This window comes from Syngnathus typhle, linkage group LG6, assembly GCF_033458585.1.
Source record: "Syngnathus typhle isolate RoL2023-S1 ecotype Sweden linkage group LG6, RoL_Styp_1.0, whole genome shotgun sequence".
In the NCBI taxonomy this organism is placed as follows: domain Eukaryota; kingdom Metazoa; phylum Chordata; class Actinopteri; order Syngnathiformes; family Syngnathidae; genus Syngnathus; species Syngnathus typhle.
This window is the reverse complement of record NC_083743.1, coordinates 3,796,422-3,823,751: the sequence shown is the minus strand read 5'-3', so window position 1 is coordinate 3,823,751 and position 27,330 is coordinate 3,796,422. Positions and strand designations below refer to the sequence as shown.

Genomic DNA, 27,330 nt, shown 5'->3' with positions numbered 1-27,330 from the left:
ATGATCTAAGCAGGCCCCGGCAGCCTCCATTTGTCCGGTCCTGTCTTACCTGTACCTACCGAACCCCGCGCAGGCATCCCAGCATCCAGGCAGCCGCCATTTATAAGAATAATGTTGGTAATACAGAGGCCAGCTGAAGCAGAAGCAGGCTCAGCTTTAAGCCAAGGTAAGCTACGGTCGGCTTGACGGACTTCCAGCTCGGCTCTCCAGTTACGTGGCTTGCCAATCAGATAGGAGCCAAATTACACGCTGCTCATTGCTAAATAGAACAGTGGAATTCCGATGCTCTGTGCCCACTTGAGCCTCGCGGCACTGAAGCGATGATATCACCGGCGGGGTTGCGACTCACAACCCTTTACCGCGCCGCCGCCTACGGTCCAATCGGAATACAATGCTCCGTGTCCACCCGGCTAATCGCGGGGCGCATATACAAGCATTCACACACTCTCGAAGTCCTCAGTTGATATTTTATACACCTAACCTTAGAACTTATGGACGAACGCCCGAACCACTCGTTGACTGACTTTCCCACACCGAAATAAATAACCCTCAAATACTCATGTAGTCTGACATTGTGAATATTTATATATAAGAAATTTAGTACGACACTCTGAGGACTTGAAACTGTGATGACTCCCTGAGTGTTGATGTCCATCCGTCCTGCTGGAGTTTCCTGTCCCTCGTTCGTCTTAGGGAGGACGAGAAAGTGGAGCCGCACAGTTTGAAATGTGTTGTCCGAGTGCCAGGGCAAAAAATAGAGTTAATTGCGGAGCTTTCCGAGAACCCCCACCCCCATCTTGTGTGACCACAATATGAAACAAACACTCTTACGTGTAGAGTCTTGGACATAAACGACACCCTCATTGTTCTTCTCAGTGATAGAAACCTCAGCAGTCCCACCCAGAGACCCTGCCGGTTAACTTGTCTGCTATGAAGGAATTTCTCAATCTCATTCACAGATGTTGTTCCGATGACCGCCACCGGATCAAACAAACAGTGATTGAAAGCTATGAATCATCAAAACATCGGCGAGACTACGATTCCGACGTAAAACAACTCCAGACAATAGTTGTCTCTATTAGGAGCTGTAAAAAAACATAACCCCCCCATAAAAAACAGTGTGATGAATGTCTCAGTGATGAATTGTTTGTCGCGCTCACCTTGAGCGAGTCAAAACAGGCAATGACTCGGCCGTTTTCCACTTGGCAGCTCTTGGCGGGGTGGGCGAACTTGCACTCGTTGTCCGGCCTCGAGCACGTCCCCCTCTGGAACTCCCGACACACCTCCAAAGTCAGCCACTTTGTGTCCCGGATGGGCGTCACGTTCACCGCCATTTCGGAACAGGAGCGACAGCAGTTGCCGAGGTTGGCCGATGAAAAAGAACGTATATCCAGCAAATGCAATTATGAGCACGCCCGTGTGTTGCTAATGAGGATGGAAAAGTCAATGACATGGGAGACGGTGGGCTCGAAAAGGTCTTTGTCTGGATGTGAGTCAGGGGAGGCCTCTTGAGGCTCTACAACCTGTAGCCCATCCTCGGGGCCCGCTTGCCTCAAATAGGAAGCCTTTAGCGGTCAAATATCGGCTCGCTCCTCGGCTCGACTGTCAGACGAAAGGATGGTAAAACATTATTGATCGCGTCGGCTCATGATGGGAAGAAGCAGAAAGGGGAGGAGGAGGAGGAGGGTGCGGTGGAGAAGACAGCGAGAGCCACGATCTTCTTCCCGCTCACAGCGGCCGATTGTATCTGTTTATTCTCAACATCGGGCTTTATCTGCGCAGGAGGGAGGCAAGCAGGGAGGGAGGGGCCCCGACGTTAGCGTTTCAGTGGCGCAGTGGATGGCGTCGACGGCCCAGCGAGGCAGCGCTGACGACTGTGGCGGGGTTCAGCGGAGTCCAAGATCCACGGGCGGGAGAGGAAGAAGGCACTTCTCTCTGTGGAGAAGGACGGAATCGTGTCAGCGGGGCAACACACTCAAACAGAGGCTTAGATACGCACTGATTCAGAGGCAGTCGCTAACAACCAATTTTTTCGTCATCTTTCTTAGACGTTCTTAGACATGTCTATGAACCCATAGTAAAAAAAATAAACCAAACAAGAGTCCGTATGGCGATAAATGAGAGTTTTCACAACCTCAAAACTAGTCGGTAGCGTCGTAAACCGAGAACCGTGTCTTCTTTCTTGTGCCTGCTCACTCGTCAGGAAAGTAATTCCGCAAATTATTATTTGGATAAGTGTCTATCAGAAAATGTGGGTTGAAGCGAACCCTATCCAGTTTCGATCTCGAAGCGTTTTCGTTAAAAGTAAACTAAAAACATGGTGGATGACCTTCTTAACCGTGTCCTTTCACATTTAAGGTACGTCATCTTTAATTATATTGAGAATAAATAGATAAGATAACAACAAAATTAATCTTTAGCTTTTATTAAATTACTTCATACCCAGACAGCATTTTGTAGGCATAACCGGCCGTGCTAAATTTAGTGGTATAACTAATAGATCAAGTTTATCTTTTAATTGCTGCCACCATTATTGTACAATGCTGCCTTGGACATGGTTTGAATAAATATTGTCAAATCCAAGGTCACACATTTCCAAAAGGCAGCAATAACGCTCGGCTTTTTCTGAATGGTGTAACAAGTGTGAACATAGGCGGCTGATGTGGAGGAACACCATGATTTGATGTTCTTTACACTCAACTTTGTACATCCGAGGAGATTTTATACATTTATAACGTAGCTGATAAAAAAGAAACGTACAGAGAATGAACAAAAGTTGGTCTACGAGTGGTTTTGTTTCAATGCTAGCTTGTATGTTATGCTAGCCACGTATGATCCGGAAGCTAACCCGGAACCTCGCCAAGTGTGTGTCAGACATGCTAATTACTAGCTTCCCCTTCTGAATGACACCAATAAAAACTGTTTCACTTTCTCAACTGAGCTGCCAATCTTCCCAATCTTGTAATGAGATGGTAGTAATATCAGCGTTGGCAGCCGGCCACTGACAAGAGAGACGAGGGCGACGCGACCATCGCAGCGAGTTGGATGATACTCTCTTCCACGTCCTTATTAGATTGCCGCTGACACAAAACGCATTTAGACCTCTTTGCTCTCACAAAAATAAAAAATACTCTCTGCAAAGTAAAGCACCCTTATGCCCACAGCCCACACGGTGTTACATCACTTCTCCGTCCCCCGCTCACTACAGCAGATGTGTTTATGAATACTCTATTGTTAGGTGCACTTTATTTAACACATCTTTCCGCAATTTAGAATCAGGATACAATTTGTGACAATATCCCTTAAAAATCACACGTACTTGGAGTTCAAAACATTCCTATTTTGTGTGTGAAATGAGAATATAAACACCACAATTGCTAGCATTAGCCACTAGAAACCGCTGCTAACAAGCTCGCCACTGAAGCAAGAATAGCCAAGAAATAAATAGAGTTTAGAAATAAAAAGAGTAATAAAAAATGCGGTTTTATCCGGACTGGGCCAGTCACATTAGTGGACGACTTTTTTGGGCCAAAGTTGATATTTTCAGCTGTGTGTGTGTGGTGAGGTTAGAATTACCCACTGCACCTGGAAGGAACTGGACTAAAGAGGGAGCACTGCCATTACCAGACGATTAAATATAAACATGCGCAATAAGTCTCTTCTTATTCATAAACATTGGTCAAAAGTATTGGGACACCACCTCTCCTCAAATATCCACGTAGGCTGGTCAGATCCTACGAAAAATTGCACATAATGAAACTCTGAGTGCAGAGCAAAAGGGATCGCTGATTCACGATGGGGGCAGAATGTCAGTGAAGGACGGAGGCCATTTCCTATCCAAATTGCTCCCCTGGGTCAATGCGGACTTAGAATGAGCCACTGTTGCACAGGCCTTGTGATGTGACAGCATCGCACAATCTACACACACTAATGATAATAATTTAGAAGTTCTAAATGACTAAATGTATCTTTTTTTTTTTGTAGTTTTGGGGGAACTTTAAACAATTATATGCTTTCCACAAATAGTTCGGAGGTGTCTTAATAATTACTATCATGCTGCCTATATTGCAGTTTTTTTTTTCCAATACAGCTCAGGAATAATACACATGAAAGAACACAGAACGCCACTGTGCCTTAACACCAAACAATGTACAAAGTCTTCCCAACCTTTATTGTCATTGCTCAGAAGAAGAAAGTCCGTCATGGCTATTGAGCTCTGCCGTCATGCTGTCATTTCTTTACGGGAATGATAACAAATACTCTTAACATTCAATGACCACATGAATAGAATGCGAGCCCGAAGCGTCCAAATTGCAATTAGACAAAAAAGGCAATCTCACCGAGGCCGCCGCTCGGCTGCCGTCAAGAGCCGTGACAAAACGAGCCAGGGGTACGGTCCGTCGCATGAATAAATGAGACTGTGACGGAACAAGGCTAAAACTGTGAGGAACGGTGTTGAGGAGGAAATAAATAAATAAGGGCTTCATCAATAAGCATCTCAGCGCTTGTGAATAATGCATGCGGCCATTTTCCATAGCCAGAGGCAACAGATATGATTATACCGCCAGATCAACTCCAGACAATGTCGACAAAGGGAAAGAAGTGTGGAAGTAATGCCCCCCACCCACCTGACACCCTTTGACCCCTCACTCAAAGGTCCAAATTGGAAATATCGTGTTGATACATCCAGGGGTGGACCAAAATATCACATAATAAATTCTCAAGATCCAGTCTCGATTAGCGGTCGGACACATCATCGATATTGTGATATATCACATCATAATCTTTGACAAGTACGGTCTCAATTAGAGGCGGGACAAAATATCAATACTGTGATGTATCACAGCATAACCTCTGACCATGCAGTATCAAGGATGGGATAAGGATGGGGCAAATGTATCGATGCCCCAAATATTGATATCACAAAGTATCGTATCTGCTAAACTTCACGGTCAGTTTTTCACTTATATCGCATACGTCTGTAGACCTCTCTTTAATCATCGGCAAAATATTGTGATAATATCGCATCGTATCAAGTTATACCGACTGTAATTCTCGACGCTATCAACAACAAGCTCAATAATGTAGCACCTTGTTTACGCAACGCCATCGGATCCGGCGCTAATATGCTTGCTATAACGGTGCTGCTCATTTAGCTCCACGGGATTATTTGGAGGCTTGTGGCAATAAGCCTAGATATAGACAAGGGTGATTACTTTTGATTCATGATAATAAACCTAGGCTTCGCAATGATGATTAAAAACCAAATGAAGGGGAAATAAAGTGTGCTATTTACGTGGTGTCGGCCAAGGGCTCCAAAAGATCGCCTGAACTGAATTATTTTTCTTTTATTACTATCAAAAGCAATATTCTTTCTTGATATGCACAGAAGGTGAACAGAGAAGACGAAAGCAAAACAAAGTAAAGCAGGCCACAATATGTTTGCGTTAATTTGACAACAAGACGTGTTGTGTCGAATCTGAAAATTCAATAAAAACTTCAGCGAAGCAAAGCAGAAAAGCGATGTCGTCGTTTGGTAATGTGAGCAGCTCAAGGCCCGCTTACTGACTGACGCGGCAAAAAGCAGACGTCGGACGCGTCGTATTACAAACGGCGACGCTGTGGATGCTGGACCCGAGCTGACCTTTACACTGATAGGACCGAAGAGAACGAAGGGAGGGAGGGAGGCAGGGGGCGCGGGGAAAGAGCCAAGCGGTGGGCGAGGGAGGCTAAAAGTGGTTATAGCTACAAGCTGGCAAAAGATGGCAGGTTGGAAACAACACAGGGAGAAGTGTGTGTCGCAAATACTCGGGAGTCCGCTTCAGCCCCACCAGGCACCGTCTAAGCCATGCAAACAGGATGGCTTCACTAAGTCATGAAATTTTAAGGGATAATCCATCAGTCTATTTTAAACACGACAAACATAATTCTAGCTATCTAGCTATCTAGCTATCTAGCTATCTAGAGCTAGCTATCTATCTAGCTAGCTAGCATCTAGTGTTTTTCAGTACTAATAAGAAAAAAAAAAGGCATAAAAACGTTGTTCTTTTACAACTGTGTATCTTAAACTTGTAAAACTCATATGCCTCACCGACTTCCCAATCAGGCCCAGGTTTTTAATTGACAGTCATGGCTTCAGGCCAAATATTTTCCCATTAGCCCAAAGTTTGTGTTGAGCACTGATTGCTTGTTTCCACGGAAAAGATCAATTAACATTTCAGCATCCCTTAACGGACGTGTGCCAACGCTGTCAGCATTTCCAATGCGAGCTTATCACCTTTCCAGTAGCGCACCCTAACCCCCCCCCCCCCCTTCCACATATGTCATTACGAGCATTTTATACTACCAACTTTGCATTTCCCATCTGCGCAATTTTGTAACCGGTCGCATCAGCGGAGGTTAACGATACCAAAGACGGTAAATGTCAAAGCTGTACTAAAAAAGAAAAAATCTGCCTGCTCATTTGTGAGTCAAGCTCTCTATACATTTTGATATAAGCAGGTTTAATAATGTAAAAATACCTCATTAGGAATATATTAAATCAGACGTCAGAGAATAATTGTTTGCTAGACTCGGATCCGACACCTTGCCAAGGCAACGACCGTATTAATGAATTAATGAAACCCCGGGCGCGAGAATCCATGTCGAGCAATAACTCAGGCCACGCCCCCCCCCCCCCCCCCCCCGCGAGTTTGTGATCGGACTCGCCCGTGTTGCCTTTGCGCGCTCATCATTCCCACCTCGGATGAAGTCAACTGAATTCATCGTGCCATCAACGCAACGTTGGACTTCATTTCTATTCGAAACACGCTCGCACGCGAGTGCGGACTGCTAAGCATGAGGCAGCAGATCTGCATCGTGGAGGGAGGACGCAAGCTAGGAGATGAATGGAAGGTCAACAGCGCTATTGATATTCAAGACTCGGCCGCATGAGTAATATGTGTGCATACGATTAACATTGACTATCATTCTTTGGAGAGCAAAGACTCCCTCCTTCATTTGAAAAAACAAACCCAGTGCGTGTGTTTGGTTTTTTTCCCCCCCGTCCAGTCATGTTTACATTCGAAAAAAAATCACTACTGTAGTTAGATTACACACCAGGAAAAACTACAAATACGCTTGCCTGAACACTTGTTGCTAGGCAGAATTTGCGATTGTACCCCGCAGATCAACAAAGTGCCAGCTTCACCCACTCGCTGTTCGAATGAGTGCCAACAGCGACAGGAAGACAGACAGACACAAATTCTGAATATTTTTTTCCTCCCAAATGTGCCGAAATCAGTTGAATCGCTTGCTCTATACTGAATATCAAATATCTATTGTCGGGATACGATTTCAGATGTCACATAGACCACATACCAGGAAATCTATGGCCACAGATAGACTCTAGCTTCCCCTTAATGACGGGAAAAACAGTCAAGATAGATGGATTTTAAAAGCATACAGTCTGCTTGTGCTAACGCTAGTGCGGCGTAATGCTGCAGCAGCGACGGGCGGCGGCAGCGAGGGTGTCACTGAGTTCATGGACATAAAGCAAGCCACCGCCAGACTGGTCTGCTCCTCGCAGGAATAACAATGGAGGAGGGTATACGTCGCTGTGTAAAGAACGCGAAAGGATTGGAAGAGCAGAGTAAACGTCCGAGACAGACGGAGACATAACGGGTATAAAAAGTGCAGGAGATGCAGTCGTAATAGGTGGGGAGGTCGGTCAAGGGGAAAAAGTTGGGAAAAAAGCTCCCTCGGGTGATTTTACGGCCTTCTTCGCCCACAGAGCCGCTATCATTATAGAGAGACATACAGTACAGTACATGGAGTCTTTTCGCCTCCGTCGAGCAGATGTTTAGTGTTGTCGGCCAGACCGACGTGCAAATAAGACAAGCGACTGAGACAGATGCAAGAGTACTGATATGATTTGATGTCGGTTGGGATAGGCGTGTCAAAGCAGGGGGGGAAAATTGAAATGGATTTATTTTGTACAGAAATACTCACTTTTGACTTGATTGCACAATACTTATTATAACCATTTTTATCTTGTTCTCAATAAAGACTCGGTGTCTATATAAAAAAAAAAACGAATACCAATAAAGACTAGGCAAGAACCAGTAGTCATAAAACTGATGATTACACACCATGTGATTTGTAAGTTCTGATGTCGTGACCAGTTCAGGAAATGCCGCGTCGACTAGCGATGACCCAAAAGCGCAAGATACCCAACGTGTGACTAAAGACGGAAATACTTGCAACCAAAACAATCTTGATGACGTAAACCCATTTCCAAAAATGGCCATTTTGCAAAGAAACAGCAGTCTTCACTTAGAAGCCTCAAAATGCCTAGTCAGAGTTCTTGGCATTTGATACTCGCATTTTTGAAAGGATCATAAATCTGAAGGAAACTCAGGCTTACTTGCATCGATGAGAAGTATCTGCTTACCATGAGGGTGGTGAATGGAAGACAACTGACCATGACCTTTTTTTTTCCCAAGGATGGCACTGTGTATGTATCTGGACTGGAGATACTATCTTCAATAAGCTCTAGGCTACTTGTTATCTTTGAGGTTGTTCCACCAGATACAGCATACCCCAAAATGTCCTTCCAATAGCACCACCACCACCCCCCCCCCCCCTCCCGGAAAAAGATGAAAATTAACGATGCGAAACATTTTGAGCGATAATAAATCAAGTTAATCTTGGAAAAGATTGCTTGATGGCAGGGACTGGGAGACAAACCTCCCATTGTTGTTTGTGGAAGGCGTTTTCTCACAAATGTGTGTAAAAAGATTGGTCTGGTTGTCTTTGAGTCATTTAGCAAAACTTAATGGCTAACCTGTTAGCTAACAACAACTGCAAAGCACGCTATCTAATTGGCTAGCCTCCTAGCTAATGTCAACTGTAACAGAATGCTATCCAATTCAGCGGCTAGCTTGCTAGCTAACATTAACTGTACAGAATGCTATGCAGTTCAGCACCTAACTTGCTAGCTAACATGAACTGTTCAGAATCCTATCCAGTTCAGCGGCTAGCCTGGTAACTAACGTCAGCTGTAACAGAATGCTATCCAGCGCAGCTAACAGAATGCTATCCAGCACAGCAACTAGCCTGCTAGCGAACGTCAACTGTACAGAATGCTATCCAGTTCCGAGGCTAGCCTGCTAGCTAACGTCACCTGCACAGCGTTCTCGCTATTCAGTCCAGTGTCAAAAGAGCTCATCTGTGCCTTTAAAATGTAATTCACGACCGGCAAGTTAATCACATAATGTCATTTTGTTTTGACTGACGCGTCACCCGTTTAAACTATGACGGAAGAATGTTAAAATGTTGATCCAAGCGTGTTTGCCACTTATATGTAGGTATGACAGCATAGTCAAATGGTCACTACTTCCTCTTGAACGATTTGGTGCTTCGCCCAAAAAAATCGGGAAGCGTTCTGGTAAGTCGTAATGACTGCTCTCTATTCACTCTAAAATGGCAGAAAACACAAACCACTGTACTGCTCTTGTACTAGCGCTCATTAAACCATACAGGTGTATTTCTTTCTCCTTCATAACCACAGCGATGTCATTCTGACATAAACATGTTTTTTTTTGTTGTTGTTTTAACGATGAGCGGTCATTTTTCTAAAGCGGGGCCATCTCGGCGAAAAGCAGCGTGAGGGCCGAACAGGCAGTAATCTGTCCACTTCTCTCGACTATGACTAATGGCTCACGTTTGACAAGGTAATCTGCGGAAATCACGACGGGTAAACTCCGAGGGGGCCGGCTGTATTTACCAAAGATTACATCTTCTGCGAGTGTGTGTTGGGGGGGGGGGGGCAGCTTTACAGACTGCTGGGAAAATAGCAATCACAAGCCATTGAGTGACTGGCCTGCGATGTTGCCACTCGCCAAATGCTCTCAAAGGACTCCCCCCGGCCGTTTATGTGTCTCTCGAAACGCCCGTGGCGTGCTCTGTGTCGTACTCCCAGTCACCTTCTACTTGATCACAGCTCACAGTTTTTTTTTTGCTTTTTTTGTTGAATGCATGCTGACTTTGTTCGCACACATCTGCATTCAGCAGATGACCCTTCAGGGCCAAAGGAAGAGAAAGGCTGACAGATGTATTATTTTTACACGTAATTCCACAAATTCCAATCCAGTTTTTCCCCCCCACCATGAAAGATTTGAGATACGGTTCTTTCCTCCGATGACCTTGTGAGTCTGTCTGCTCTGATCTGAGGCGACGCCTTTTTTTTTCCCCGAGCAGACATTAAAAGAGAAACACAGACGAGTCACGGGAGAAAAGAAGGGCGAGGATGAGAGGGAGAGCAATTGCTAGCGTTGGAGTGTTAGCACTCGTCGACGTGACAATCGGGCCACAAAATTGGGGGAGTTGATGGAACTTTATCACCTCTGGCCACCGACATTACGATAACAAGCTGGACTGGTTGCTAGCCAAACACATACGGAGACAGACACACTGTCAATGAATGGGAAATATACTTCAATGGAAGTCAGCCAAGTGAACTTCTTCCCATTTCTTTCGGCATTAAAGGACAAAATCAGCCAAAATAAATGAATGTGAAAAAAGTTATAATAATAGGTATATAATAAAAATGACATTATAGAAAATATGTGGAAATAACAAAAGTACAAATGAATCCAATAAAAAAATGGAAAAAATAAATATAATTGAATTAATCTGTATTTTAATGTAATTTTATTTCACATATATTTTATTATTTTCACATATATTTATTTTTGCCAATTTTGGTCCTCCATACTCCACAGCCATATGGCTACATTGTAATCTTTCAGAATGTTCAGATGCAGTGCAGATATTCGCACAACAGCCCAATGCAGATGACGGATTTTGGAGCTGATCATTGATGAAATCGAGCAAAAAAAAAACGATCCACAGTCCAATCAAAATTGGATTAATCTGCCCAATCTCTTTAAACACCAGAAAGGCCTTCAAATAGCCAAACTTAATTACAAATATTAAAAAAATAATGTTACACAATCTGACTGTAGGGAAAACGTTGATTTATTACCAACAGCAGCACAGAATGTCCCTCGAGTGAATGAGATTGAGTTTGCTCTAGTGTCCTATTTTGCGGATCCAATCAATGATGTCATTGATCAATCGGCACATGACAACATTACGACAGCGAACTATCATACGATCCGATCGGAAGTTTTTTTTGGACGGTAAACGAATGCCAGGTAAGCGGCGATTATCATTTTCCCTTCAAAGATTTTCGGAAGGCGTTCGTTCGCCTCCTGTGTGACGCCTCTGCATCAAAACGTCGCCTTTAATGAACCTTTGGGTGGGAGCCACCTCACAAGTCAATACACTCAACCCAAAGACTGATAACAATTCAAACAAAAAGTGCTGTCAAATCAGACAATTTGCATCAGAAACTAATGCAAAATTCAATACGGACGACTTGTGTGCGTTCGTGCATGTGTGTATTTGTTAATATTTTCCTGAGCATGGCTGCCAATAGTGTCGGAAACGTGTGTGTGTGTGTTTTGTCATTCATCCACAGCATCAACAGTAGGACTCACAACACTGCTGTCCAACTGGAAGAGTGTGAGAAATAGAGTCTGCCAGAACTGAGGATGTGTGTCAATGTCTCAATGTGTGTGTACGCGTGTGTGTGTGCGCCAACAACTCCGTGCAACATTAAACACTGACGCTCGCCCATTTGTTTGTCCGCTCAGCTCTTTTCCACATTAAGTGTCCCGCCTCACACTACTGCACATTAGTGGAGAAGCACGCTGCCCATCTGCATGCCATGTATATGCGCAACTACACACACACACACACACACACACGCACACACACACGCACGCATGCAGGGATCCATCCCACTGACATCCAGATGGTTGGTAAAATATTCCAAAAAGTGATATGGCAGAAGCGAGCGGGAGTAAATAATGAGACAAGTCGTGCTGGTGTCTAAACGCACACACACACATATATATATATACACACACTGTCTATCTGTCGCTCACACACACACACACACACACACGCACGGAGAGCAAACAGACTTACTGTGCACAAGGACTCTCATCTGACTGCTGCTGAGAGGAGAATGGAAAGTGAAAACCTCATGCTTGCTTGGCGGCACTCCTCTCCCCTCTGTCACTGCCTCCCCCCCTTCCTCCTCCTCCTTTCCCTTCCTCCTTCTTCCTCCCCTCCCTCCCTGGCTCGCTCTCTCGCCCGCCCTTCACTCCCTCTTCCGCCTTCCCTCTTGGCTGAGACTCGCCGCATTCAGTGGCGCGCACGCCGTCTCCATCTAAGGCAGCGCAGGCTAAACGTGTCACACACAATTTATCCGCAGCAGGAATCTCACGGCTGGGGTCGTATACAGAAAGGAGGAGGTGTGGAAAGAGGAGGGGGGAGGTTAATAGAGGGGGCGTGAGGTCGGGAGGAGGGGGGGGTCTTGAACAAACTTCTACTGTCGGCTACTATGATTTTATATAGTGTGAAAATAAAGCGCCTCGGATGTTCTGGCCCCTCCCTCGTCCTTGTCTCTTCACCATCTGCAGCCACTACCTCTTATCCAGATGCATTTTTTTTTTTTTTTTTTACACCACCTGCACCCACACACCTTCCCTTTTTCACTTTCTATCCACGAGAGCAGAGTAAAAAAAAATGCACGGTAAACATAGCCAAGGTCGAAGACAATAGGTGAAAGGACGGAGGTTCACTTTGGAATCGATGTTTCCCCAAAGGAAATAATGGAAAGAGAAGTTAATCGATTCCAGGGTCAAAGGGTCACCGTCGTCAAAACCTCCAGCCGTTTTTGTTTCGACATCTCATTTGGCTGACATTTTGTATTTGTCTGCGTTGTCGTTTTTCAACAGGTAGGCGTAGAAATTCAGATTTTGTAACGCGGTGTTTTAAAAGTCTAAAAAAAAAAAAAAAAGGGCCGCCGGATTTTGGATGCTTTGCCGTGAATGTTTCTGAGATGAAAAGCTGGAGGTAAAACAAAAGGCTTTTTCATCAAGGATGTTTTGGCCAGTATTTCCATTTGGTTTGACGGCTGTCATCAACATTTGCCAACAGTCGAGGGACAAACAAGACTTGAGTGGCGCCGGGCTGTGTTCAAGAATTCAATTCGTACATCTTTTGAATTAAATAAGTTCTGCGTGACAAAAACAAACGCTGGCTCAAACTTTGTTTGTCGGAGTCCAATGCGTCGTTGATTTCCCCCCGCAATTAAAAACCAATATTCCTTCACTGCCATTGACAATAATATAGACCTTAATTATCCATTTGCTTCGGGAGGCACCTCTAGAATCTGTGTCGATAGCTATTCATATTTTTTATTTTTTGGGGACACCCTGTGTTCGAGAGACCTTTCAATGTGACGCAGTAATAAACACACTCTCCAGCATCCGTCCGCTCCGGGACAGCAAGAGTCCCAACTGTTGCCATGGCGGTAAACTCCAGCAACATTACGTCAGGTGCATGCATGTGAGTGTGTGTGTGTGTGTCAGGTGGATGTTACTAAGTGCCTCACACTCACTGACGTGTGACTGCAACAAGTCATGTGCTGGGAATGTATCACTACATTAGCTCGTGTGTGTGTGTGATTTGACAGGAGCCTCCTCCCCAGAGCTCATACTATGGACCTGCATGTATAAATATTTACAATATGTCCCCACGGTCAAAGCGCCGCAGTCAATTTCAAGGGCCCCCCACCCCCCCAGTCTGACTCGCAAAAGGCCCTCGAAGCGCCTTCAAGGCGTTGCACAGAAACCACAAGCTTATGATTGTTTACAGATGTACTCTAAAAATACATAGCGTGATGTCACCCCAAACGGGATTTGTGTTTACTTCTACCGCCGAGGGTTCACGCAGAAGACACTCTGCTTGAAATGATATTTCTTATTTAGATTTTGTAGGACTTTAAAGTTGAATGGAAATTTGAAGTAGGTGAAAGCAGGAAATGTCAAATAGTGATACTGTATATTATATATTATATTATATTATATTATATTATATTATATTATATTATATTATATTATATTATATTATATTATATTATATTATATTATATTATATTATATTATATTATATTATATTATATTATACATTACATTACATTACATTACATTACATTACATTACATTACATTACATTACATTACATTACATTACATTATAGGCGACACAGCAAACTGATGAATAACTACTTTTGAAATCAGAGACTAGTAAAAAAACTGTTTGAAATTTTTAAAAAGATGAATGCTAATAAATATTTCTAGCAATTTTTCTATTTTTTGTTTTTTACTAGTGAAGACAATTTGTAATTTTTGTATTGGCACATGAAGCCAATGCACAATTTGTCTTCAGGGGCCACATAAAATGATTTGGCGGGCCGTATCTGGCCCCCGGGCCTTGAGTTTGACACGTTGATAGGATATTGGAAGTGTACGTGATACTGAGTTAGTTTAGGGAGAAGAAGGGTGTGAGCGAAAATGTACGCTCGCTAAACATTTCTTTGCGATCCCTTAAAAAGGCCACCGCCGCCTATTCCAAAAAGAAAACAAGGAAGGCGTAAGAGGAAAAAGAACACACGGAGGAAGAGAGGGAGAATTTAACGGCGACATCTGGAGCCATCCATCATCTTTCATGCTAAGCGAGGCCAAATAGCTCAACTGACAGCAAGAGAAGCTCCCAGATATTATTATTTTTATTTTTATGGAAACTTCCAGCAAGGTGATCTGCTTAAAGTGGTTTCGGCTCGGTTGTAATGGATTTCACGTCACTTTTCTCCCTAACATGCTGAATATTTATGACTTTTCTTAATCGTCGTACTTTTACGTCAAATGGCGGTCCGAAAAACTCTTTTGACTTGGCTATTATTTTAAACGTCTCATGAGATGAATATATGTAGATGTGTGTGTAACTTAATAATATTAGATTTTATTCATAATGCACTTTGCATTTGGATACAAATCTCAAACTGTCAACACACTTCTGAGCTGCTTTTTGAGAAGTGGCGGGAAAATGAATTGGAGCTAAATGGAGCGAACGGAAAATGGAAAAGACTTAACATCCAATCTGCATGTTAGTTTCATATTTTCTTGCCGTGCCACACGTGCACGCAGGCAGCCCGATAAAACGTAACAACCGCGCCGAGGCCAATATAAGTGAAATGAACGGCGATGTAGCCGGCGTTCTTCAGGGATCAGCGTGCAACCCGACTCGGCCGCCCATTCGTTTAGCTTCTATTTGCAAGCTATTTTTCACTCAGGGCCTATTTGGACCGAGCGGAACGTCTGCACACGAGACCGAAACATGATTTCTCTGTGGAATCACATGATCCAGAAACAAAATCTCCCATTTGAGTCCCTTAATAAGGTAATTACGTTTCAAGAGACGCTGCAGCCCCGCAGCCGGCGTCTGCTAGCTAAAACCACACAATGACCTTTCAAATACGACGTTTGAAGTTATGGGGCTAGAGATCAAGCGCTTTGGGTTTAGAATTTCACCCAGGAGTCAAGATTTTGATCCGACTCGGGCTAAAAACCAGGCTGATGAGTTTACGCTCGCAAGAAATGGGTTATCAGGTTAGCCCTGTAGCTTTACTTGATGACTTTAAGCTAGCAAGAAATGGGATATCAGGTTAGCCCTGTAGCTTCACTTAACGAATTTTATTTAGAGATAACCTCCTCCGTCACGGGTCAACACAGCAAGTCGCTCACATCTTGTGTGGGAAATAATTTTTTCATTGAATTGACTTCAGCCAGCCCAAATCCAATTTTCAGCCTAATCTGTTTGGTTCAAGTAATTAACCCAATCTTGGGTAAGAGTAACCAAGTCTGCTCAAAGTCGACAGTCGATCCAGAGCGTCGGTTAGGAAAACGTACAAGCACACTTGCTGAGTCAGCAGGTCACCGAGGCACAACTTCAATGACTTACAATTGAATTAATCACACCATGCTTAGTGACTTTTTAAAAACCAAAATCTTGCCCCCGACAGATAACCTAGACTTATTTGGGGAAATTTTACGACGTGTAAGGAAGTTAGTGACTCCAATTGAAGTACCGTAATTTTCGGACTATAAGTCGCACCGGAGTATAAGTCGCACCAGCCATAAAATGCCCAAAAAAGTAAAGAAAACCCATATATATGTATATAAGTCGCTCCTCAGTATAAGTCGCCCCCCCACCCGAACTTTGAAAAAACCCGCGATTCATAGTCCAGAAATTACGGTAGATAAATAAACTGGCTGACCTAATTTAATTTTTGGTTCAGTCTAGCGTAATTTATGACACCAAAACATTTAGTCGGTCATTGTAATACAAATTAATTTATGTATTTATTTAAAAAAAAACATTACATTTGGGAAAAAAAAATCACAATTATTTTTCAAAATAGTATATATAACACGAACAAAGTTGTAAAAGAAAATTAAATAAATAAATCCTACCATTAAATACAAGTTGTCTTAATCCCCTAATAATGGATGGCGCTGTCTTGGCAAGGCGGAAACAGACAAGATTATTTTCGGGAGGGCTTACCTGGCGTCTTGTCGCAGTCGTTTGTGTGTGTGTGTGTGTGAGAGAGAGAGGCTGAGTACACAACCCCCCCCCCAACCCCCTGCAAAACCAACTGATGAATGTGCACGACAGCGGCGGTCGCTGCGTGATGGCGTCGCGCTCTCTCTCTCTCTCTTGCTCGCCTACTCTCAGCTGGTACCAAGAGGGAGGGGGGGGGGGGATATCCTCACCTCCCGCATGGAAAGCAAACTCACACACTCCGCATCCACTCATACGCTCTTCTTCGCCCGAGCGGAAGAAGCCTCGTGACGACCGCCGCAGCTACGGTTGCTGTGGCAACAGCCTCCCCCTCAACCTCCACTTTCTCCCGCCCTCTATTTTATGTTTACATAGCGGAAAGAGAGGACCAAAACATAAAAACAACACGGCTTTGTTTGCAGAAATATCCTCGCCGTTGCTGCTCACCAACTGTTGCTTCTGCCACGCGCGATAAACTGGGCAGTGTGTGTGTGTGTGGAGGATATGGTTGTCGCTTCTCTTTGCTAACACCACGAAGGGCCTGCTACACTTTGATAAGACCTCGCATCGGCAGCTGGACACTCAGATCAAATGAGAGGCAGCGGCCTGACATAAGCGGCGTATAAAAAATAAAATATATCAAGACAGGCTGGGCCTCAACGGAATTACTGTCATCATTATCCAAACTTGAGTTGGATTTAAATCACAAGACGCACAAAGAAAGAGAAGGAAATCGAAGGGCCTTCCTCCCCGCCGTCTCCCAGGGAGACGGACGGAGTAGGCGGAAGGTTGCCGCTGTCCTTCGGGTCTTGTAAATCCAACCTCAACCTCACTTGCCGGTCCAGTGTGGAGACTTGTGTGTCATGATACCAGAAACACACACACACCGCTCATTTGAATGATTTATTGCCCTTAAACTCAATCGTCATTGATTAGCACAATATCAGCGGCTGAGGAATAATTTCCACGTAGACGTGTAATTACGGGAAGAACAAACTGCAATATTCATTTTTCTTCACTGGAATTAGGGGGGGATGAAAAATGTTGGTAGAAGGAAAATAGTCAAGAAGTTTTATTTCAAGGAACTGGACGGGGATCTCGTCAGATCTTACAATTTACCGAGAAAGAACGAGATAGCAATAAGGCTAATCAGCCAAGTCGTGTTGCGAGGGATTGAAATATTCATGAGGAGCATCTCAAGAGAGTGAAAGACGTGTAGACGAGGAAGAAAGATGCAAGGTGGGGGGAGGGGCGGATAATGAACAACGCTTTTGACAAAAACAACAGGTGTTCTGACAGCGAGACACAGACGGACGGGCTGAGGATAACAGAGCGCCAAATTGTTTGCTTTGTTTTTGTCGTTGAGCGAAGAAAAAAAAAAAGTGATTGATGCTCAAAGAGTCGTCTTTTCGGGAATAATTGGAAACTAGTGGCTTGTTAATGCGGGAAAATACATTTGAAATTAATAGCTGAAATTTTTTTTTTCACCTTTCTGACTGAAACAAAATTTCCATAGAACTCATGTCGGTTTTCTTGTAACTGTTGTGAGTGACACCAACTAGGAAGCGTTTTTGCGTGGTGATAGCTCACAATAAAAGAAAAAGAAAAAAAAATCCCGGCAGCAGCCTTCAGGCAAAATACAGTCTAGATATCCCGTTTAAGTCCACATGGTCACATTGTTTCACTGGAGGAAAAGATCAGGCATTCTTCTCTTATTATTGCCAAAGTCATCATGACCTTGCTTTAAGGCTGAAAGCGGCCACTTCTCCACTAATGCTCATAATGAATGCGTTGTCACACGCAAGAGGTAAACCAAAGGGAAGTCCCGGGTGCAGTCACAAGATCAATAGTGGGCTCGGCTCTACAGTTGGGAATTTGTATAGCCGTGCTGGAAAGATTTGGTAACTATTCATTTTTTGTAGTGCTTGTCTTTATTAATTGGTGGGACCACTAGCGGAGCTAGAGTGGGGGGGCTGCAGGGGCACGGCCACCCCACTCTTGACTTTTGGGTATTTTTCTGGGAATTCTTTTCAACATTTCCACATTTTCCTAAGAAGAAACATATAGCAGATTTTTAGAAGAATTTCCTCAAGAATTATTTGGGTTTGTAATATTTTTTTTTGGGCTCCGCCCCACTACCATTGACGCCTGTTGACTGGAGTTTTTTTTCAGTTGATAGGATCTCGCCAGTCTTGTCCTGTGGTTTCTGAATAAGAGAAAGGCTTTCTGGCAACATGCGGAATTGCTCTGAAAATAACATCAGCTCAACAAAATGGCCGCACAAGTGGACACATTGGAGGCGGTTCCTTTGGTCCGTCTGGGTAAAGTCTGCCTGGCAACAGGTGGCACATAACCAGGAAAAACGATCTGCTGGATAGACAACATTGTCAAACTCGGTCCTGATCTTTGAAGGCCGCACTTCCAAATATTCCGACGCCTATGAATCCAATCTGTACTTTGGTGTTACTCGCGAGGCACAAGATTTATACCCGACAATGTGCTGACTCGGGGGTGCCTTTAGGGATAGCGGGATTATCTGCAGCCAGCTCCAACTGTCCTGGATCCATACTCTTCCTCTTGTTTCACCTAGACATGCGATCCCCTCGGCCCACGGAATCCTTTTCCATCGTTGCGGTTTACGATAAATCGGCGCCTCCTGCGACTCAGCCGTAATGACTCACACACGGCAAATAAAAAAAGAAATTGAAAACAGTATTTTTGAAATGATGGCAATTCCGCGACTTTTTTTAATTAGGCCAATTGTCTTTGCCTTGCTCGGTTGATCCCGGTAATCGCACCGCGTGTGTATGAAATCAATCGAAGTGAGCGGGGAACAATTTGGTCATCCTCTCGGGTTTTCTTTAATGTCTGCTCGCGCTTAGAAGCAACACAGCGCATCTTCGGACATGAGCGGCGCTCCTCGTTATCTTCTGTCCCTCGTATGGGTAACCGTGACATTTCTGCTCTTTTGGCTAAAAATAAGTCGGCTTCCAAGAGGTGCTGGCCGTTTTAATTAACTCCAATCCCAGGTGTACTGTAAGAGTGAAATGGAATTTGAAAAACAGCTCGCACAACATTTTGTAGTTGACGTAGGGTGGTCGCGCTAGTCGATGCGTACGTCTATCCCCTTCTAAGCTTTTGCCGTTCTTCTGTCAAACATGCAAATCCATCCGAGTTTCCTTTTCTGGTTTTGTGACATAATCCCGAGATGTGCTACTAATTCCATTAGCACAGCGTATCCAATCACGTTATGTGGAACTCCCACTGAGAGGCGACAGTTCAGAGCGGCACTACATTTCCCATGATACCAAAATGAATTATCTTCATATGTGTGTGTGCACATTTTTTTTATATTTTATATTTATTTATATATTTTTTTTGTTTGTTTTTTTTAGAAAGAAATTTCTGAATTCACTTTGCAGGGCTTTGAAAGTTTTTTTTTATTGTTTTTTTTTTTTCTGCCAAATTTCATTTTATTTTCATATGTCGTCGTGCATGCGGCAATTTCAATTGTGTCCTTGCTACCTTCAACGACCTAATTTGACTGGAACGGAAGTGATTTTCTGCACTGACTAACTCATTGTAAACTCCAAACACTGGAGAGAAAGCTTTACATCTTAATGTTCATATGCATAATTCATAAAGGTCCGTAATGCCTCAGGTAAGGGAGCAAAAGCTCCGCTCGCTGGCCACAACATTGCACCATCGAATGAGATTGCATCGAAGAAATCCTTATTATTCTGTCAGTGTCACTTAAAAGTGAGCATTATTATATATTTTTTCACACGGCTTTTATTTCAATGCCTAGTTCTGGTAGCCACTTCCAGTGAATAAACTCAGGAGAAGAGTATCTGGATTGACTTCATGTAGTAGTGTCAAAGTACCTCATAAGGCTTCCAAGTACAAGCGAGCCAGACCACAGTGGACTTCCTTCCAGGCTCGCTTTGCCAGCGTCCCAGGCTTGCTTTGCTGGCCTGGCCGCCAGCCGCTCGACATCTTTCGTTGCTCACTATGAGTCGTGGCTTTGGGATTTTTTTAATATTATATTATATTATATTATTATTTTTATGATTTATGTATATATATATATATATATATTATTTATTTATTATTTATTTATTTATTATTTATAAAGGAAAAAAATATATATATATATATATATTTTTTAAATATATATATATATATATATTAAAAAATATATATATAAAAAAAGATATATACGTTGTTTGTTTCTGATGGAGAGGCAGAAACAGAGAGCGGAATAACGAGGAAGGGGGGGGCAGCACAGAAGCAGTTGTCAGGCAGAGTCTAATGATTCTAGATAAAAGCTGATTGTCGGAGATAAGTCAATTCTTTGCTCTGCTAGTTTTGCTTCGTGGTTTAATGATATTGCTCCAGACTACTAATGCTAATGCCTGCTGCTGTATTTTGGTAATATGCTTCTTGTCTTTTTTTTTTCTTTTTACTCCCCTGTCATGCATGCGCCGAATGCTAAAACTCAGCCTCCGGGCTGCACTCGGAATGACATCACCCTGACGTTTCATTTAAGAGTGCGTACGCCATCTGTGTTTGTGTAAACACAGCAAGGCAGGTGCAAACGAACCTGTGTGCGGGGTTGACACAGAGGATAAAAAAAAAAAACACAATAAGGATGGAGCTTTCTTCCAGGGGGGGAGGCTGTGCACACAGGGGAGAGCAAAATACCTGACTCGGGCTCAGGGATACTGTAAAGCTGTTTGTAGAGGCAGCGGGTCATTGCAAAAAGCTTAGCCGGTTGATGCGCCGCCAGCAGCAAGAGTAGCCGGATCCGCATGAGAGAGCCAGCGTAGTCCGGGGGAGCTTCCGTCTCGGATCTGTGTTTGCCCATAACCACTCAAATGATTTTTTTCTGGTCAGGTAAAAAAAATTAAATTTGACATCTTAATCGATAACTGTTAGCTAAAACGTATGCATAATGAATTGATTGCGTAGTAAACATTTCAGAAACCATAGCAGCATATTTTAAGCGTTGTATTTTGTACTTAACGCAAAAACTTGCAGCGCAAAACTCCAAAAAACCAAATAAGAGGCCTGATATTATTGATAGTTGTAATAATATAAACACCGTCTGGTAGACTCCATCAGTTTTCTTGATGTTCTTCTTCTGATGGTGTTCCAAGCAGCTCGCCGTATGATATTAAACACTGTTAAATTATTAATAGCTTGCTCACTGGACATTGCTGCCTTAGACACTTTCTAGTTGGAGTTTTTGAATCATGTTTTTTCTTTCCTTCGCATACACCTCTCATCTGCTTTAACTTCATGGATTGGAATAAATCACAGAAAAATCTATGAGAATGCAATCTTTTTTTTTTTTTAATTATTTATTATTTTTTATGTTTTAATCCATCCATATTGTTTTGATTCAATTCACATTACCTGAGAGGGTAACAATGTTAAAAATAACACAACCAATTCTGCAAATGCCATAATGGCACCACTGAAGCGGCAATGCTTCATCTCCTCGAGACCATTAATGTCCACACAAACATTTATGGCAATCTAACCCGTGGAGATAGATAAACGAGCAAACATTGCCATGCGCCGTCACTCCGCTAGAGCATATCTGGAATACCAATAAAAAGACACGCCTCAAGTTATAAATGCAAATAAAAGAAAATGATGAAAATCTGCTACGGGTTCATCGTAAATGTAAATGTCGTATATGTGAGAAAATCCAATTTAGGTCCACCCCGGCGCATACGTTCTCACAACATAAGTCAAAGAGGGCGAGCCGGTGGGTCAATATGAGCCTCGAATAATCCAATCGGCGAAGGTGAAACCATGAGACGAGCAATGTCAAGGGGCGACACCCCCGACCCCGCCGAGAGAGGAAATGAAAGAGTCATGCCGCTAATAGGGGAACAGTCGGGGTGCAATTGTGTCATACGGGTTAATTATTTGACTCCCGGGTAGCAATATGTATCCTTTGGTCTCATAAACGAGGTGACGGCAAAAGTCCAACGGGATGACTCAACCCAGACAAAAAACATCTTTGGATGAAGAAAGCGTTTAGAGAGACATCAAAACTGGAACTCCCCGAGCGTCCCTTCTTTTGTTACCGGGCAGCAGACAGAGGCACATTCCTGCGGGAGAGTTATTTAGGAGAACGGTCGAGTGCTTCGACAATGGCTGGCGAAAAGAGACTTTGTCCTCTGCTGCCAAAAACACACACACACACACACACACACACACACAATTCATCTGGCTGTAAATACTAAATATGGATTGCTACCATAGATCCCATACGTTAGCCCATCCATGCTGTTCCCCATTATGTGTTAGCATTAAGCTAGCAGACTTTTGTTTCTGCGGTTGTTTTAAATCCAAAGTTTAGCCGCTGCGTTAATGAGTACCATTAAAACAATCCGCCGAGTGCTAAGGTGAAAGCGTCCTTAGGCCGACGTCGTAAAAGTTGCTTCACTGCTCCCAACGCGATGATGTCATCAAGCGGAGACACTGAACAAGAGGGTCGTTATTTTCGAGTGCGGTCCTGGTCATGAAAAAGCCTCTATGTGGACTGCATCTCTGTGTGTGTGTGTGTGTGTGTGTGTTTGTGTTTTTGGGGCAAACGACTGTACAGAGAACGTGAAAGTGCCACCTGCTGAAATGAATGGCGAGCGTGAGAAGAACACGCCAGGCAAATGACACCCAGATGTCGGCGTTTGGAGCGCATCCGTGTCGCGCTCACACAGCTGCCACTTTTAATGCGCAGGAAAACAAGCGACAAAGCTTTGTGGAAAATCAGAGCACACAGTCGAGCTACTGTTTTTCTTTGGGTTGTCGTGTAAGGGGCGGGGGGGGGGTGTAAATCACACAGCTGCTTGTTGCATTACGAATAAAGTGCGGAATAAGCCGACATTACGGCGAATGGCGCTTTAGGCTCGAAACAAAGCATTCAAGTAAAGCTGTGACATGTTTTCTTAAGTGGTTTATCGCACTCTTATTTCATTACACAAAGACACTCGCTGGGTTTTGATCCAATTAAGTCGCCGTCTGAATGATGGAGGTAAAAGCTTTTAACCGTGTCACCTTGCGCAAGTGGGACAGTGAAGGCTAATGGGAGACCTCTTTTCAAAATGGGCCAGCACGTGACACGCTGAGCACGTTTAATTGACTCCGTTGTCGTCCGATAAACTGACATTGTTACGTTTGTGGATTTTTTCCCAGCGAAACAAATGACTTTGTTTACCGTGTCAGATAAGAGGTCAAAGGGTCCATTGCATAAGGAGGAATCTCATGTTGCTACTTTCGATTTCCTCTTTTCTTTGTCTCTCTCGCTCACACGCACGCACACACATGCACACGAAGTAATGAGGTCACGGTGACACTAATTGACACAGCTTGACCCTTGACAAATCAATCCCTCGTGATTTCGTTTGTTCTCAACATGTCTCACTGCATGCTTTTTATGATTACCCCTTTTAAGTGTCATTTTTTTTCCCAAGAAACTTAATAATTTGACATTCTTTTCTCATTCCAATTAAATGTGTTCACCATAAATTACTGTGATCATCACGTGGTAGCGTTTTGTGGCGTGTTGGCCAAATATTGGAGATTTGGCTATCTGCCGCCCTCTGTCGAATTTCTTTGGTGTCACATGTCACTTGTTGCAGTTTACTGTCTAATATTTTGATTTCCTTATCACTGTGGGAGGAGGAAATACACGAGGCGCAAACTATAACCACCTAAAAATATTCCTCATTATCCAAGTCCGATTTTGATAAGTACTATCACGAAGAAGCTCATTTCCAGAATTTTTTTTTTTATATATATATATAATGATGAAAAATGTGCCCTGCAATTTGGCTGGTAACCAGGTCACGTATGAATACATCCAATTGTGTGGTCCATTTTTTTGCACTGTAAGTACACGAGTCCACCGCTAGAGGGAGCTCTTATGCTCTGTAAAATGGTGCCTGGAGGGACGATGGGAAAGGGATTATTCCACTTCATGACCTCTGTAAAATGATAATGTGCTTCAGGTGTTTACGACTAGCCACAAAAGTTTGACCACTTGCAAAATATTTGTCTATTCTTCAAAAAGAAAAAAAAATCCCTGTTATCATGAGCTAACTTAAATGTTTGTCATCATTGTCAGTCACCTTTCAATTGTAAAGTCGAAAAGCTAAGGAGGTCGCCTTTCGGAGCGCTGTGTAAATGGACCCAAAATCAGCTGACAAAAAGAAAACTCACAATGCCAAGAGACATGACACGGATAAGCTGGAAAACCTGTTTTCTGCTAACGACTCTACGGCTTCTTGTTTTGCTCTGAGTAGTAGCGGTGAGAACTTCTCACATATTCCACAAATATTTGTTCTCCGTTATCTCGCGCAGAGCTATTCAATGTCGCTTGATAAAAAGGATTTACTCTGCGAACCTCATTGGTGACCTTCAACTGGAAGGCTTCCTACTCCAATAAAACTTCGGAATGCCGCGTAATCATTTCTTGAGCTTTTAGTAATACAAGCAAATAACCCACGCAGATCGGCTCTCCCGAGGATGGACGGATTGTCTAATACCTAGATCACGTTCCCTCTCTTTGCAAGTTTTTTTGTTTTTCGCGAGAAAAAAAACCCTCACATGTCTCTCAGCAGAGAATCATGTGCTCTGAAAAGGCAGACCAACATTGTGTTCATTGTTGCCAAAATATGACGCACGTCCGAATCAACCTCACGAGTTGTGCAATTGGCGTGAAAAAGCACTTGACGTCCACCCTTACAAATGGAAGTCAACAACTCGCTATTATTCTCTGTACACCAAACACGGCCTTATGTTTGCTGCTGGGAAATATGACACAACTCCTTCATCGTGGTGGTATCATTTTTTTTTTCTCTCCCCCAAAAGTCATAAAAGTCAGCAGTACCTGCAGCGCTCGGTGTTTACCGTTTCCACTTTGCAGTTAGCAGGACTCTGCACTTCTTTTGCTCACGACTTATTTGCGCTTTCACGAACTCCGGCTGGATGTCACAATGGTGAGTCAGCTTTAAAAGTTAGTTTGAATTGAATTCAATCATTTGTGTCAGCTTTGTTGCGAATTCATTGCTTGTGCAACATTGAATCAATTAACCGGCAACTTAAACGATTACCAAATGAATTGATGATTATTTTTGGCAATGAATCTAAATTCTCTGAATATTCTCATCTATACAAAAATAAATCAAATTAATTAAAAATAAAAAAAATGATCTAAATTCTCTGAATATTCTCATATATACAAAAATAAATCTAATTAATTAAAAATAAAAAAAATACTGCAATTGTATTTTCCCAGGTGTTGAATTGTACAGAAATCGCTGATGTGCTCGAGCGTTTCTACCTGTCGCCCTCATACGGGCTGGAATTCTGCATCGGGTTCCCCGGGAACTTGGTGGTTGTACTCGGCTACCTCTTTTGCCTGCCCAAGTGGCAGAGCTGCAATGTTTACCTCTTCAACCTAGCCATCTCTGACCTCATCTTCCTATGCACGCTCCCACGCCTCTCCTACCTCTACGCCAACCAGCAGAGAGAAACCAACTACTACGCTTGCGTCATCAACCGCTACGTCCTGCATGTCAACCTCTACTCATCCATTTTGTTTATGGTCTGGCTGAGCATGGATCGCTTTTTGCTCATCCGACACCCCACGCGGAACCACTTCCTGTTGAAGCCGCGGGCGGCGTTGGTCGTGACCGGCTTGAGCTGGCTCGCCGTCAACGTGGAGGTGATCCCCATGATAGCCTTGATGCTCCAGGACCTGCAGAGTCGAAACTGGAGTCGCTGCAATGACTTTGCCAGCCTCCAGGGGGATGTCAGCGTTTTGGGCTACAGCATGGGACTCACCTTAACCGGCTACGTTCTACCCCTTCTCGGACTCTGCGGTTTCTCCAGACGGATTGCGAAGCTACTGCAGACTCAGGAAAGGGTTTTTCGCCGCGGGACGGCGCAATACGAGCACGCTCTCAGGGTGGTGGCTTCGGCGTCGGCCATGTTTTTGGTTTTGTACACGCCGTATCACGTGATGAGAAACGTCAGGATAGCATCGCGGCAGGCCTGGGCGGAAATGCACTTGTGTACCAGGATGTACATCGAGGGCTTCTACATTCTGACCCGACCCTTGGCCTTCTTGCACAGCGTCATCAATCCCGTCTTCTACTTCCTCATGGGGGACAGGTTTCGTGAGTTCCTGCTGGCAAAAGTTCGAAAGCTGGCCAGAAAGACATCGCAGCCAAGAGAGCCTGTGTGAAAAATTCAGAATAATTAACACTTGAGCAAATTTGTTCATTTATTCTCCACTCTATTGGGTGGAAAAATATGCCTCTAAAGTGACGTCAGGCAAGATGTCAGCATGTCATAATGTGTCGTAAGCAACTAAGTGTCAATTGTTTTGTTTTTGATGTTTTCCAAAACATGGTGTAAGGATGGACTGTCAACATGCATGACATCATCTCACCAGACCTCAGCGTTGGCCATGTGAACTCAATTCCTGCCTGAGTGCTAAGCTTTTATTTCACTGAGTGAAAAGGGAATGTTAAGAGATAAATGTAATTCAAGATGATTTACACACGAAGCTCCTCGATTTGAAGTAAGAAGACTGGAAGACTCCATTTTGTGCTGATTTTACAGTGGCTGACTTTGTTACAACCTTCGTTCATGTTCAAACTTTTAAAGTTCACTGTTTTTTTAATAAAATATTTTAAACATTGTCCCTGTGGTTAATACATGTGTTAAAATAATGAGTTTTCTTTTCAAACATTTTTGCTATAGGGGGAAACATTTATTTGAAACCTGGAAA

At 43.5% G+C, this 27,330-nt stretch overlaps 2 protein-coding genes across 8 annotated transcripts in view; one reads left to right on the top strand and one right to left on the bottom strand.

The window, feature by feature from the left end:
- The window catches only part of LOC133155041 (muscleblind-like protein 1), a 35,990-nt gene extending 19,327 nt beyond the window's left edge, over positions 1-16,663 (bottom strand). For 4 of the 7 annotated variants that reach the window (XM_061279992.1, XM_061279996.1, XM_061279995.1 and 1 more), the window contains exons 1-2: positions 12,037-12,193; positions 1,161-1,935 (exon numbers count right to left, since the gene is read on the bottom strand). In XM_061279992.1, coding sequence (XP_061135976.1) covers positions 1,161-1,334 — 174 coding nt within the window. In that variant the 5' untranslated portion in view covers positions 1,335-1,935; positions 12,037-12,193. Of the gene's footprint in view, positions 1-49; positions 415-1,160; positions 1,936-12,036; positions 12,194-16,429 lie in introns of those variants that run through there. The other 3 variants (XM_061279994.1, XM_061279993.1, XM_061279998.1) reach the window with 3 other exon arrangements.
- Positions 16,664-25,076: 8,413 nt separating this feature from the next.
- Positions 25,077-27,241, top strand: LOC133155157 (succinate receptor 1-like). The gene is made up of 2 exons (XM_061280225.1): positions 25,077-25,531; positions 25,831-27,241. The coding sequence occupies exons 1-2, from the start codon at positions 25,529-25,531 to the stop codon at positions 26,779-26,781; spliced, it is 954 nt and encodes a 317-aa protein (XP_061136209.1). The 5' UTR covers positions 25,077-25,528; the 3' UTR covers positions 26,782-27,241.
- The last annotated feature ends 89 nt before the right edge of the window (positions 27,242-27,330 follow it).